At 42.8% G+C, this 12,788-nt stretch overlaps 2 protein-coding genes across 4 annotated transcripts; both read right to left on the reverse strand.

The window, feature by feature from the left end:
* Positions 1-1,572: 1,572 nt before the first annotated feature.
* selp (selectin P) lies at positions 1,573-7,920 on the reverse strand. 3 transcript variants are annotated; one of them, XM_053431125.1, is made up of 17 exons: positions 7,839-7,920; positions 7,687-7,765; positions 7,224-7,610; positions 7,033-7,140; positions 6,758-6,943; positions 6,479-6,670; positions 5,208-5,393; positions 4,921-5,106; positions 4,646-4,831; positions 4,356-4,541; positions 4,064-4,249; positions 3,739-3,924; positions 3,447-3,632; positions 2,834-3,022; positions 2,569-2,757; positions 2,074-2,190; positions 1,573-1,975 (listed from the first exon to the last, which is right to left on the reverse strand). In XM_053431125.1, the coding sequence occupies exons 1-17, from the start codon at positions 7,839-7,841 to the stop codon at positions 1,911-1,913; spliced, it is 2,817 nt and encodes a 938-aa protein (XP_053287100.1). In that variant the 5' UTR covers positions 7,842-7,920; the 3' UTR covers positions 1,573-1,910. The 3 variants fall into 3 exon arrangements, with proteins under 3 accessions (XP_053287100.1, XP_053287099.1, XP_053287101.1); XM_053431124.1 differs by having other exon boundaries at positions 2,074-2,193; XM_053431126.1 differs by lacking the exon at positions 5,208-5,393 and having other exon boundaries at positions 2,074-2,193.
* A 1,766-nt stretch (positions 7,921-9,686) lies between these two features.
* On the reverse strand, positions 9,687-11,699 carry LOC128448163 (E-selectin). Its single transcript, XM_053430726.1, has 6 exons — positions 11,594-11,699; positions 11,432-11,465; positions 10,930-11,325; positions 10,745-10,849; positions 9,848-9,864; positions 9,687-9,731 (listed from the first exon to the last, which is right to left on the reverse strand). Exons 2-6 carry the CDS (start codon positions 11,457-11,459, stop codon positions 9,687-9,689), a joined length of 591 nt encoding a protein of 196 aa, XP_053286701.1. The 5' UTR covers positions 11,460-11,465; positions 11,594-11,699.
* Between the last annotated feature and the right edge of the window lie 1,089 nt (positions 11,700-12,788).

The following is a 12,788-nucleotide window of genomic DNA, read 5'->3' on the forward strand; positions in this document are numbered from 1 at the left end:
TTGTGCTCCTCGCGGTCAAAGGCCCTCGCTGCATTTTTTTGCCTTTTCCTTCCTTCCAGTCGAGGGGGACCACCCAGGCACTGAGCCCAGCTGGAATGCACCGAATCCTGGGGGAGAAAGGTTGAGAAAACCCAGGGCGGGGGTTCTGGACAACGGAGGGGCTGAAAGCTGTGTCAGGGGAGAATGCCCAGGGTGAGACAGAGATATGAAGCCCCACTGTATGGAGTGCCTCCTTGCCCCGGCTGTGAACCCTCTCCTGGACCCATCTCATATTCCCCACTATGAAATCAGACCTTGAAGAGCAGAGAGCGCAAGTCAATGGTCAGGAACAATCTAACTGTCTGTCACCGTGGTATGCTACTGCCAACCCGAGCTACAGAGGTGCAGCGGAGTATACTGTGTGTGAGTCTGCCTTTGTATCTGAGTCTGTATCTGCTCCAAGTGCCGGCTGCCATATGCACGTGTGCATGCTCATGTGTAAGGGAGGAACAACACTCTTATATGGACTTATGTATCATAATACATTCGCTTGTACCTTTAGAGGTGGGTGAAGGGAGTAAAGACAGATTAAACACCAAGGAAGGAAGCCAACGTGCTCCCCTGCAGGGCCTTTTCCCTTCTCGTGCACGAGTATGTGCAGCGTTGGCACAACACTGTACGTATGGCTGCCAGCAGCAGTGGGTGGGATGAGAGAAATAATCAAACTGTGATCATACGGTCGCAGCGGGTAGCAATAACCTCATTATTATTCTGACGGTAGCCAAACAGTTTCCTGTCAACAGTTCGGTTATTTATTGCACCCTTCATGCCAGACACACACCACAAACCCTCTGTCTTTTAACCGCTATAATTGGCGTCATGCTGTTGCAGCGCCGAGACAGATGCACATGCTTTGCTGAAGAGCGGCCATTTGCAGCACATATTTAAAGTGTGTGGGCATATTACTGGTGCATTATTGGCACAGATACAAATGGAAGATGCACAGCCATCGGATTTTCATATTCCCGTAGAAAATTCATTTGACTATATCATCCCTTACATGTAATGCCATGTGATTCTTAGCTTGAAATATCCTACAGTTAGGGCGGGGTTAGTAATTTGCCCATGAATGTTGGATCTGCGCCCAGTGTGACACATTAAGCTGAGACTGATAATAGATCACCTCCTCGCCGCTCAGTGACAGGAGCTTTCTGGCCAATAGATGTGCTAAATTGACACTTTGTGGCAGTTTGGCGATCTCAGAGGCTCTCGGCCGCCTCTTCTGTCCGACCCGGCAGCATTAGCTTCGATACGGAGGAGGTCAAATGTGGGTAACCAGAGCTGCTGGGGAGGGCACCGAGAGGACGGGGTCTCCCCCTCACACAGGACACTGCTTGAAGTATGTCAACACCGATCAGATGCTCAATTTGTGTGGTTGATCAAGATGAATGAATGAATAAAGGAAAGGAGTAATGGTTAAAATATTTTGAAAATCAAGTAGCAATACAGTTTAAGGGACAAACAGGGAACAAATCAATATTTACTATGTAGGATTTAAAGCTTTCTAAGAACAAGGACAAAGCTTTTCATGCATTATATATTGATTCTTTTTTTTATTTAGATTTTGAAGCATCTCTGGGTAGACGTTATAGTGAATGTTAAACAGCATGCATGAAGTTGCAGAAATAGTTAAATTTTTTTGCACAGATTAAAAATACAAATTACAAATAATCATACACAGAGAAGGGGGGGCAGAAAACCTGTTGGGCTCATTTCAAAGCTTCTACGTAAATACAGTTCAAATTTGACAATATAAAATTGACATGCAGAAAATAATATGTCTATGTATGAGAGTGAGCAAATTAACTGCAACATAACAACAAACAACAACCACATCCGTATCAATACAAAAGCATCAACACAAAAAAAAATCAAAACTCAAATGCTGGATTCTCTCTTTCTTCCCACAATGACGCATCAGACCTGGCTCTGTTTCCTGAAAAAGGTCAGACGACATTATGAGTGTCGATGTGCCACAATGTGATGTGTGTGCATTTGTGTAACTGCTCATCATGATCACCATACAGGTCTCACCTTTTCTCTTGAATTGTGTCAGAATCAACGCAGCCAGTCCGATCAGGGCGAGAGGCACGAGCACAGAGGTCGCAGTGATGCCCGTGTACATCAACATGGCCGCCCCCACCGGCAGATCTTCTATAGACATACAAATCCCAGTCAATATGTGTCTTTAACATTTCTGTCTGCATATTTTTATTTATTTATTATTTCTTGACCTTATTTTATCATGTTTTTTGTTGTGTTTGATTAATGATTTTATTTTATTTGTGTTTATCAACCCCTAAAATTTGTAAATAACCGACACTGTTCTCATAGAGATCGTGAATCCTGGTCAAGATTTTGGATCTGGAGCTGATGATGGATAATGATTACAACTACACAATATACCTACATACATATATACTATATAATGACTCTACAATTACAATTGTCATTACTGCTCCCATCTCAGAAAAATACTATAATTTATTGTAAAAGTCAACAAAGAAGCAGTTTTCATTTTTTATTTACCTGTGCAGTTTGGCAGACCGTCACTCCAAAACCCAGTGGGCGAGCAGAGCAGCAGCTCAGTGCCATTCAGGGAGAATCTGCCTTTACAGGTGAAAAGACACTTGGAGCCAAAGCTGAAGTTGCCCAGAGGGTGGGAGCAGTTCACAGACAGGGGTAGAGACAGGGCACGGATGACCTCACACTGTACAACTGGACAGGGCAGACATTGTTACTCCAACAGCTGCTTGATCACCAGAACAAAACTGGTACATTTGTGGGCACTCACGCTCGCAGGTAGGTAGATCCCGACTCCAGTGGCCTGAGCTATTGCACGTCACAGTGGGAGTTCCTCTCAGCCAGAATCCCTCAGTACATCCAAAGTCACAGTGGGAGTCGTAGCTGAAAAGGGAATGTGGATGGCTGCAGTTCATCCTCCCATGTTGTGGCGCTTCGGCCAATAGGGGGCATGGACGTGCTGTGAATAACAAAGTGTGAGCGCCAGCCTCTGTATAAACAAACCTCATTGTGTGAAACAAAGTGGAAAATGGAATATTTCCTGTAGAGCACTGGTTCCATGTATGGGAAGTTAATATCATATCTCTGTTGCTTATGACATAAATATTGCATTTGATCCCATTCTAAAAGACAGGTGTGTACAACAGATAAATATGCCCTGCATGGGGGAATTACTGCCAAGTGCAAAACCCACATTCTGATTTATTACCCTGAGAGTGGGCTATTCCTCTGCTCCGCGTGCCCAGAGAATATCAGTGTCAGCCATCACATTCAGGACAAAACCCTCCTCACAGGACGACGTGGACAGAGAGGGACGCATATTTAAATGCTCTACTTTGCAAAAAACGTGTAGTCATTGTCTAAGAAAATAGACGCTTCTTTACCCAAGCAATGTGGTTGTTCTGTGTTCCATGTGCCCAGAGAGGTGCACTCAGTGTCCGTGGTCCCATTCAGGAGAAAACCCTCCTCACAGTCTGAAGTGCACCGAGACCCAAACCTGAACTCTCCATGAGGATCAGAGCAGGATAAAGATCCGTGAGAGGGAGGGTTCAGAGCCGGACATGTTTTCGCTGGGGGACAAACAGTAAAGATACACAGTCATGCTACTGAACCATTCAACTACCAGACCCTCTGTTGATTTCTAATAAAATAAAAGAGGGATTTATGTTTTTCTACCTGTGCAAAGTGGGGTGTCTGCGTTCCATGTGCCCACAGAGGTGCATTCTGTGTCAGCCATCCCATTCAGGAGAAATCCCTCCTCACAGGCTGATGTGCACCGAGACCCAAACCTGAATTCTCCATGGGGATGGGAGCAGGATAAAGAGCCATTGGTTGGAGAGTTCAGAGTGGGACATCTTGTAGCTGGAGGTGAACAGAGAGAGGGACAGTCCAATGACATATGTTAGATTTACAATATGTAGCCTGAGTGCAATCAATCAATAAACCATGAAATTCAAACTGAGCTACAGATCAAGATGTATTTTTTAAGCATTTTCTTCACCCGGGCAACGTGGGATGTCTGCGTTCCATGTGCCCACAGAGGTGCACTCAGCACTGGACGTCCCATTCAGGACAAAACCCTCCTCACAGGACGACGTGCACTGAGAAGCAAATCTGAACTCTCCATGAGGACCAGCGCAGGATAAAGAGCCGTGAGAGGGAGGGTTCAGAGACGGACATCTCTTAGCTGGGGGACAAACAGTAAAGATACACAGTCATTTTACTGAATCATTCAATTAAAAGCTCCTCTGTTGATTTCAAATAAAAGAGTAAAGGGATTTATGTTTTTCTACCCGTGCAAAGTGCGGTGTCTGCGTTCCATGTGCCCACAGAGGTGCATTCTGTGTCAGCCGTCCCATTCAGGAGAAATCCCTCCTCACAGGCTGATGTGCACCGAGACCCAAACCTGAACTCTCCATGGGGATGGGAGCAGGATAAAGAGCCATTGGTTGGAGAGTTCAAAGTGGAACATGTTCTAGCTGGAGGGGAACAGAGAGAGGGACAGTCCAATAACATATGTTAGATTTATAATGTGGAGCCTTAGTGCAATCAATCATTCCAGCCGATTAAGCATTTTCTTCACCTGGGCAACGTGGGATGTCTGCATTCCATGTTCCCAGAGAGGTGCACTCAGTGCTGGACGTCCCATTCAGGAGAAATCCCTCGTCACAGGCCGACGTGCATCGAGAACCAAAACGGAAGGAACCATTTGGGTCAGAACAGGAAATGGAGCCGTGAGAGGGTGGATTTTGGGGAATGCACCTCTTAGCTGAAGGAGCAACATAAAATAAAAGACCTGTTATATTAACCCCATCCTACTTAATATGTATTTCATCACTTAGTAATGTGTGCTCATACCCTGGCAGAGAGGAAGGGCGTGACTCCAGTTGCCCTGTGAGGAACATTTTGTCTTGTTTGTGCCGATCAGTTCAAATCCTTCTTCACATTGCACAGTGCATATTGAGTCATAGCTGTACTCTCCCAAAGGGCCCTGGCATTGCATGGAGGCATGAGGTGGAGCCTCTAGGCTGTTGCACTGCACCACTGAAGAGGAAAACATTATAACTCATCAGTGGATATCTTTGTACATTTTAAGAAAGCTTGTGTTGCCTTCAGGGAACCAATGAAAGCTCCTGCTGTCACACCTGCACATTTAGGTGTAGGTTTACTCCACTGTCCTGACGCCAGACAGGTGAGTGTGCTGTTTCCGCTGAGGTAGTAGCCTTCCTGGCAGGTGAAGTCACACCACGAGCCGAAGATGAAAGGCTCCACAGTGTACACGCATGTCATGTTGCCCGTGACAGGAGAGAAAATGGGGGCGCACTTTTTTACTATGGTGGGATACAGACACAACACAAAGCCCACTCAATGCAAATCAACTTCCCATAACTCTTCTTTTATACGCATAGCATGAGCATGAGGTGGTGGCATGAATAATCACGATGATTTACGGTCAGGGAAAACAGCGACAGTAAATCACTGCATTGTTTGGACGATGCAGATAAAAAGGAGTGTGAAGTATAGTGCTGACAGGTGTGACCTGCCCCTGATCCGCGCTGCACAGACAGGATGTAACTCCACACTGAGGCAAGTTAAGTATTAGTAAAAGGCTGCATTCAATCTATTAACAGGGGCCAAGCAATACAGAAAAATAAGTATTTTACAAGTATCAAGCACATTTAATTATTAAATAAATGAGGAACATGTTTAAAGTTATAATATGTAAAAAAAATATCATAAAAATGTCTAAAAAGCGACTTGACTTCTAATGTGCATTTTTTAAGACTTGTGTACTCACATTATGCAAAATGTTTCAATTTAGTTCAAGATAAAAAGATTTTTCATTATGTCCCCTTTTAATTGCATCATGTCTGCTTTTAATCAGCAACTCTCATGATCCCACGCTGCCTAAAAGTCACCAAACTAGAGCTGTGTCTCATTTCAAGGACCCCATACTGCATCCTCTGAAAGAAGTGGTCTTTGTTGGTCAAACTCAAACAAGATGGACCGGTCTGCACAAGACTTCCGTGAACATCACCAGCTTGTCCTGCCCTATTCTTGTCACATAGTAATGACAAGATAATACCCCTTCATTTTTCAACATGTTTACAGTTGTTCAGTTGAGTTGAACTCTGAGACTCAAGCGTCAGACGTCTTGTCGCTTGCTGGCGCCGTTATCTGTATGAAAAACAGTTAATCACTGAAGCGCAATGAATCCGGTTGGGCCGGGAAGGATCCACCCGTTGGATGGAAGGATGCATCTGTCAGCCACATTTGAAGGAGTCTTTAAAATGGTACAGTCTTTAAATGCATCCTCTGAAGGATGCAGCCCCTTGAATTGAAACACATCTTGCACATTTAATCCTTCTTTTGGTCATATTTATCAATTCAAGGTAAAAAAAAACTATAATTTTACCTGTGCATGCTGGGACACTGGCTGTCCACTGGCCAGTGTGGTCACAGCGTATGTGGCCGTCTCCACTGAGCTCATAGCCTTCGTCACACCTGACCTCACAGGTGGAGTTGTAGCTGTAATCTGCGATGGGGTGGCTGCAGTTCATTCGACCGCCACTGCTGTTGGTGTGGTTCAGAACTGGACACTGTTCAACTACAAGAGGTGGTGAAAATTATTTTCCTTGTGTCTAACATCTGAAATAGCATTTATTTTAATATTATTTATGTCCGGTGGCCATACCTTGACACAGAGGAACATGGTGGTTCCAACGTCCACTGGTTTGGCACAAGAGTTGGGGCACGCCTACCAAGCGGAAGCCAAGTTCACAGTGGAAACTGCAGGAAGAGTTGAACCGATTGCACCCGTAGGGACAGAAACATTGGTGAGAACCTTGTTCAGGATCCAGCAAGGGTTTGCATGCGATTGCTGTGGAGAGAAAATTATGTTTTTTACCACTATGAAAACTCATGAAAAAGAGGCTGTGTCTGGTTTTAATATAACAACTGTTTGCTGACCCTCTTCACAGCGTGGGCCATGGAAACCAGGATGGCACTGGCAAGTATGGTTCCCTATAGTCTCCACACACTCTGCATGTGCACTGCAGGAATCCTGTGTACAAGAGGCTACAAGCAAACAGACAGAAATCTTACATGCTATGATAAGAGTCGCTACATGTGTTGATCAAACACGATTTTAAGTGGTTTACCTGAGTAGCAGACCGTTCCCTTCCTTTTGCTGCACTTCTCATTGTTCCACATGCCTACTTCTATCTCCCTCTTAAGATAAATCTCCACACAGTCCTGACCCACTAAGCCATCCGGCTCATCTGGTGCCCAGTTCTGGGCGTCTTCTGGGACAGTCTCATTGGTCATCACCCTTATCCATGCTCCATCCACTCTGTGGACGCCTATCCAGTAATATTTTGGGTTAAACGGCAGCAGATTGTTGATGAAGTCCGTCTCCTCCTGGCTCTGGATGGTCACCATGTCTGTGAAGTGCTCCTGACACCACTGGCGGGCCTGTAGCCACCTCCGGTTTGGGCCGATGCTGTAGTTGTAGGTCCATGCCTGTGCTCCTCCTCCGCTGCTCAGGTCTAAGATATGGATGATTAAACTAAGGTGAACAGGTTGAGCAAAGAGATTGGAGACTGCCCGATTACACAAACCTACCTTGGGTAAAGATAATCAATGCAGCTATCAGCACCCTGTGATGCAGAGTTTGTTGAATGTCAACTGATTCTTGAGACATCTGAAATAAAAAGATATTACATTTTTCTCACAATTGCATTGTGTAAATGTATGAGAGAATTCACAGGTCTTACCATTTGATATGTGTCCAGTCACTCATGTATCAAATGTCCTTCAGGGAGTGAGTCAATGATTTTGTAATATCACTTTTACCATAACTTCCTGTTATCACCCTGCCACCCATAACACTCCGGAAACACACATGCACACACACACACACACACACACACACACAAACACACACACACACACACACACACATACACACACACACACACACGCACACACACACACACACACACACTTATTTCAGAGGACATTACATCGACTCACATTTCCTAACCCTAACTGTAACCTTAACTTTAGCCTTAACCTAACCTTAACCTTAACTTTAACATTAATCTAATCCTAATCCTAATCCTAATCCTAAACCTGAACCTAAACCTAACCTAAAAAAATATATACAATGTAATACATATAAAATGTAATGAATTTCAAGATGGGGAAGGTGACCGTGTAAACAGATATAGGTCCCCCTTACAGGGTAATGCTGGGACAACACACACACAGACATACACTCATATAAATGTTTAGAAAGTATTTTATTTTACTCAAACATTTATATTTAACAAAGATACAGCAGAAATTGGACTCTGATGTTATTTAAAGCATGTTAAGAGGTTACATACACATGACCTGATAAACGATCACATAAACAATCTATTTACGCTCTATATTCAAATCAGATTTTAAAATACAATATATTTAACTGAATATTTAACATGCTTATCCAACACATCTCTGCATATAGCATGTGCAACCAGTGACTGCAGTGTAAAGTGTAATATAATTAATATGAGTTACTGCATTTGGGTCATTGTGTATCTACTTTAATAAGACATACACAAGGTTCCTTTATCCATGCACCTCACTGGATGGGCATGTGACTTCTTCAGGCTGCCTATGAACAACAAGCAGATTCAAAGTTACTCTCATGTTTGTAAATCAACTTTCTAAATCCCAAAGGCCACAAATGGTGCGTCAGTGGGTGGAACTGCTTTGTACAAATATGTCGTATTTCAACACTGACCTTCCTTGGGCAAGTTTCTTCCCTGCAAGAAATGAACGGGCAAACAGATTGAAGTGTTGCAATAAGATTGCATTGCATCTCTGATTTATATTGAAAGTGGTTGAGAAACACTGACTTTTTCTGCGTTTCATCCAGCAACAACAGACGCAGAAGACGGCTGAGAGGGCGCCGCACCCAACCACAGCTAGAAGAGCATGTTTATAGCCTGAGAAAAGTCAAACAGACGTCTTAATATGTCATACAATACCTGAAAGATATTTTTCTAAACAAGATTAAGATTAAGATGCATTTATTTGTCCCAAACACATGCACAGAAATGCACAGGCACACTCATGCAGGTAGGGAAATTTAACCTCTGCTTTTGACCCATCTGGTGCAGGACACACAGAGCAGTGAGCAACCATGTACGGCGCCCGGGGAGCAGATGTTGGGGGAGTAAAGTGCCTTGCTCAGGGGCATTAGACAGGGTAGGGAGAATCCTCTTGGATTTTTGGACAGATCAATCCAGGTTCGTCTTTTTGTTGTTTCTCCGTGGAGTCAAACCAGAGACGAACCAGAGACCTTTTCTGCCCATAGTCCAAGTTTCTGCCACCAGTCCACCGCCTGTACTTCTGCACCTATGTAATACCCGTATTTTTGATGTGTTTTATTCTTATTTAAAGATATTTTTTAAAACGTATAAATTTAAGATAATTACTTGTGCAAATAGGTCTTGGGCCACTCCAGTCCCCATTGGCCCCACAGGTAATGGTTGATAACCCCGTCAGCATGAAGCCGAGATGGCATTTTAGTTGACAGGTTGAGTTAAATGTCTGGTTTCCCTCTGAGCAGCTTAGGTCTCTGTTATCACTCTGGGGCGGATGGGGACATTCCACCACTGTGGGGCAAACAGGTTAGAGTTTAATAGGGATGCAGTTATGTAATGTCTCACAACTCTATTGTTTAGGGTGCAGAAACATGCTGATGTTAGTATTTTTGATCAGTACTTATGACAGGATCCTCAGCCTGACCTAAGGAAACAAAGGAAACAGATGAAGGGGTTTATGACGGCCGCGTTAAGACTCAATGTCAAGTGAAGGGAGCCAGGGGAGAGGACATTCTGCAGAATAATAGATATAATTCAAAAAATAAAAAAACAATACCAACAACCTGTGATAAACCTGCAAAAACTGATTTTAGGCCACTTGGGGGCAGTAGAAACAAGAGAAAAACACAACACTTTTTTCTTTCCAGTGGATAGGATAAAACTTAATAGCAAACAACTCCCATTTGAAACATTACCAATTTGTTTTTGTGTGCACCAAATGAATGTGAATCCAAAAGCCATCTCGTGGTAGCTCTGTTTTTGGTCTCCACCACCTGTTGAGGTGAAATAGGTTTGTTTGCTAAATCGTGTGTTGTGTTCACCACCTCATTGCTGATTTGTCTGCCTGTCATCACATAATGAGATAAGCTAGAGAAGTAGCAGACTAAAAATCACCAGAGCAGAGGTGAACACCAGGGATGGTTGAAAATGGACCATTTGCTAAACCCCTCCGCCGAGAAACAATTGTTCAGTCATAGCTGAACAACCCTGAACATGGTTGGACGTAATTACACTATGCACATGTTAGCACATGTTAGCACATGTTAGAACTGGTCAGCACTGGTTAGCATACGTTGTGTATTGTTTAATAATTTTGAAAGAGCAGAGCTGAAAATGTTGGTTACAGACATTTTTAAATGGATAAACAACATTTTTATTAGATAATCATAACACAATATATTATAATACACATGTTTTGATTGATTACATTACATTCGGTAATTAGCCATTTGTTCTTTGAAATCAACTTTTTTGCAAAGGCTGACCTTTATTACCGTGTTTTTTAAAGACCTCACTCCTCTCACCTGTTTGGCACCTGTCTCCTTTAAATCCAGGTTCACAGTGGCAGGTTATGCTGTTGATCGTCTCCCGACATGTTCCTCGACCGCATGCTGTGTCGTTACACTGGGCTGTCAAGAAAAAAGTGCAACACTAAATCCTCCTCCACTTTTGAAACTTCAACAACCTACAAAACTATCAGTTTTTCTACCTTTGTAACAAACGGGAGATTTCTTATTGGAGCATTTCTCATCATTCCACTTCCCTCGGTTTTTGTCATTATTGACGTAGATCTCCACACAAAACTCTGTGCTATAGTTGTTGTTGGGCTCGTTCTCTGCCCACGACTCGTTGCCGATCCACGTGCTGTTGTTGCCCAGCCAGGTCCAGGTTTCATTCATGTGGGTTTTGCTGATTCCAATCCAATAATATGGAGTCCCAGTTCTGTTTGGCAGCAGGGAGACGAGATAGTCATTCTCCTCCTGGCTTTGGATGACCACCATGTCTTTGTATTTGTCCGTGCAGTGCTTTCGAGCCTCGGCCCAGGTCATGATTTCATTTGAATAGTGGTACGTCCAGCCCCAAGTAGTTTCAGCCAAGGAGCTACCTGATTGGACAATATGACGAAACTATCCAATTAGACAGAGTTCATGCACACTTTTGTCATGTTACCTGTCAATAAACAACATGTTTCTATTTAAACTAATACTCACCAAGTAGGAGGATTAGAGTCCACTGCATTTTCAGCTTCAAGTCAAGAAAGAAAGTAGCGGTGAATATCGTCATAAAAAACAAGTAGAAGAAGAAGAAGAAGAAGAAGAAGAAGAAGAAGAAGAAGAAGAAGAAGAAGAAGAAGAAGAAGAAGTATCACTTACCCAGCAATTAAATACTGAATTATTTTATAAATTGTTTAGTTAAAGTAAAATCATATTTTTCCCCCTTACATCAATCTTTAAACCAGAGCAACCAGAAAGTGGAGCAAATAGTGCAAATCAGGGATCAGTGTGAGACTTTTATATTTCTCTCAGGCAACTCAGTCCAACATTATTGGAGAATACCTGGATGTTTACTTTGCAGCATGAATGTGTGTGATGACTGATTGACTGAACGACCTAAATGACGTATTATACTTGAGCACAGCTTTTGGGAATTGCACCCTGCATGCTTTTGGTAAAGGTGGAGTCAGGGGCAGATTTCTTTTTTCAGTCATGCATGGAAAAAAACCATGAAAGGGATCACAAACAAGAAAAACAATTACTCATTTCAAATTAAAATCATTTAAGGTGAGTAAACCAGTGATTATTGGAGCCAAAATTAAGACAATGTATTTTTTTAACCATCCGTGCTTTAGGACCAAAAGCAAGACTGTGCCCAAAATGGCTGATTCCATGTCTGTTCATGGCCACATTGACAGTTTTTAGGAACATTGCTGCTCTCTGCATCCTGACGTGTAATAAATTCAGCAAATCATTCAACCATTTTGTCACCAGATGTCAAATCTATTTCTGTCCCCACTAATGTGCTGACGCAGAAGACTCAGAATACATAAAGGTGGAAAACAATGGTGATAATCTATAAAACAGATCAGACCAGCAATATATGCCTTCCTGGCTCAGATATATCTCACTGTTATTATGCTCTGTCTTGACCCTGGTAATGGGGCGCGGGGACAGAGACAGATCAGAGGTCTGTGTTGTGTTTGGAAAAGGTTCTTCCTGGACCCTTGAAAAAAATCACATGATATCCTGCGATGTCAGCGTAAATGTGTGGGACTTGAGCTGCAGAGCTCTACTTGAACACAGCAAAGTATATTTGTATTTATATCACAGATCATTAAGGTCAGAGTAGTGGAGAGTTAACTATTGTTCTATTTCATAAAACACTGGTCTCTTATTTTTTTTTGCTATTTGTTAATATTTGCTCTTTTGCCAATTTTCAGTAGTTGCTTTGTCTACTTGTATATATTGTTGTTTTATGTCCTATGCTCCAACCACACCAAGTCAATCTCCTGTATGTGAAAATATAATTATCCGTATATATATTTATACCAATAACAGATTTCGGAGTCTG

The sequence above is a fragment of the Pleuronectes platessa genome, chromosome 9, assembly GCF_947347685.1.
Source record: "Pleuronectes platessa chromosome 9, fPlePla1.1, whole genome shotgun sequence".
NCBI classification, from domain to species: Eukaryota; Metazoa; Chordata; class Actinopteri; order Pleuronectiformes; family Pleuronectidae; genus Pleuronectes; species Pleuronectes platessa.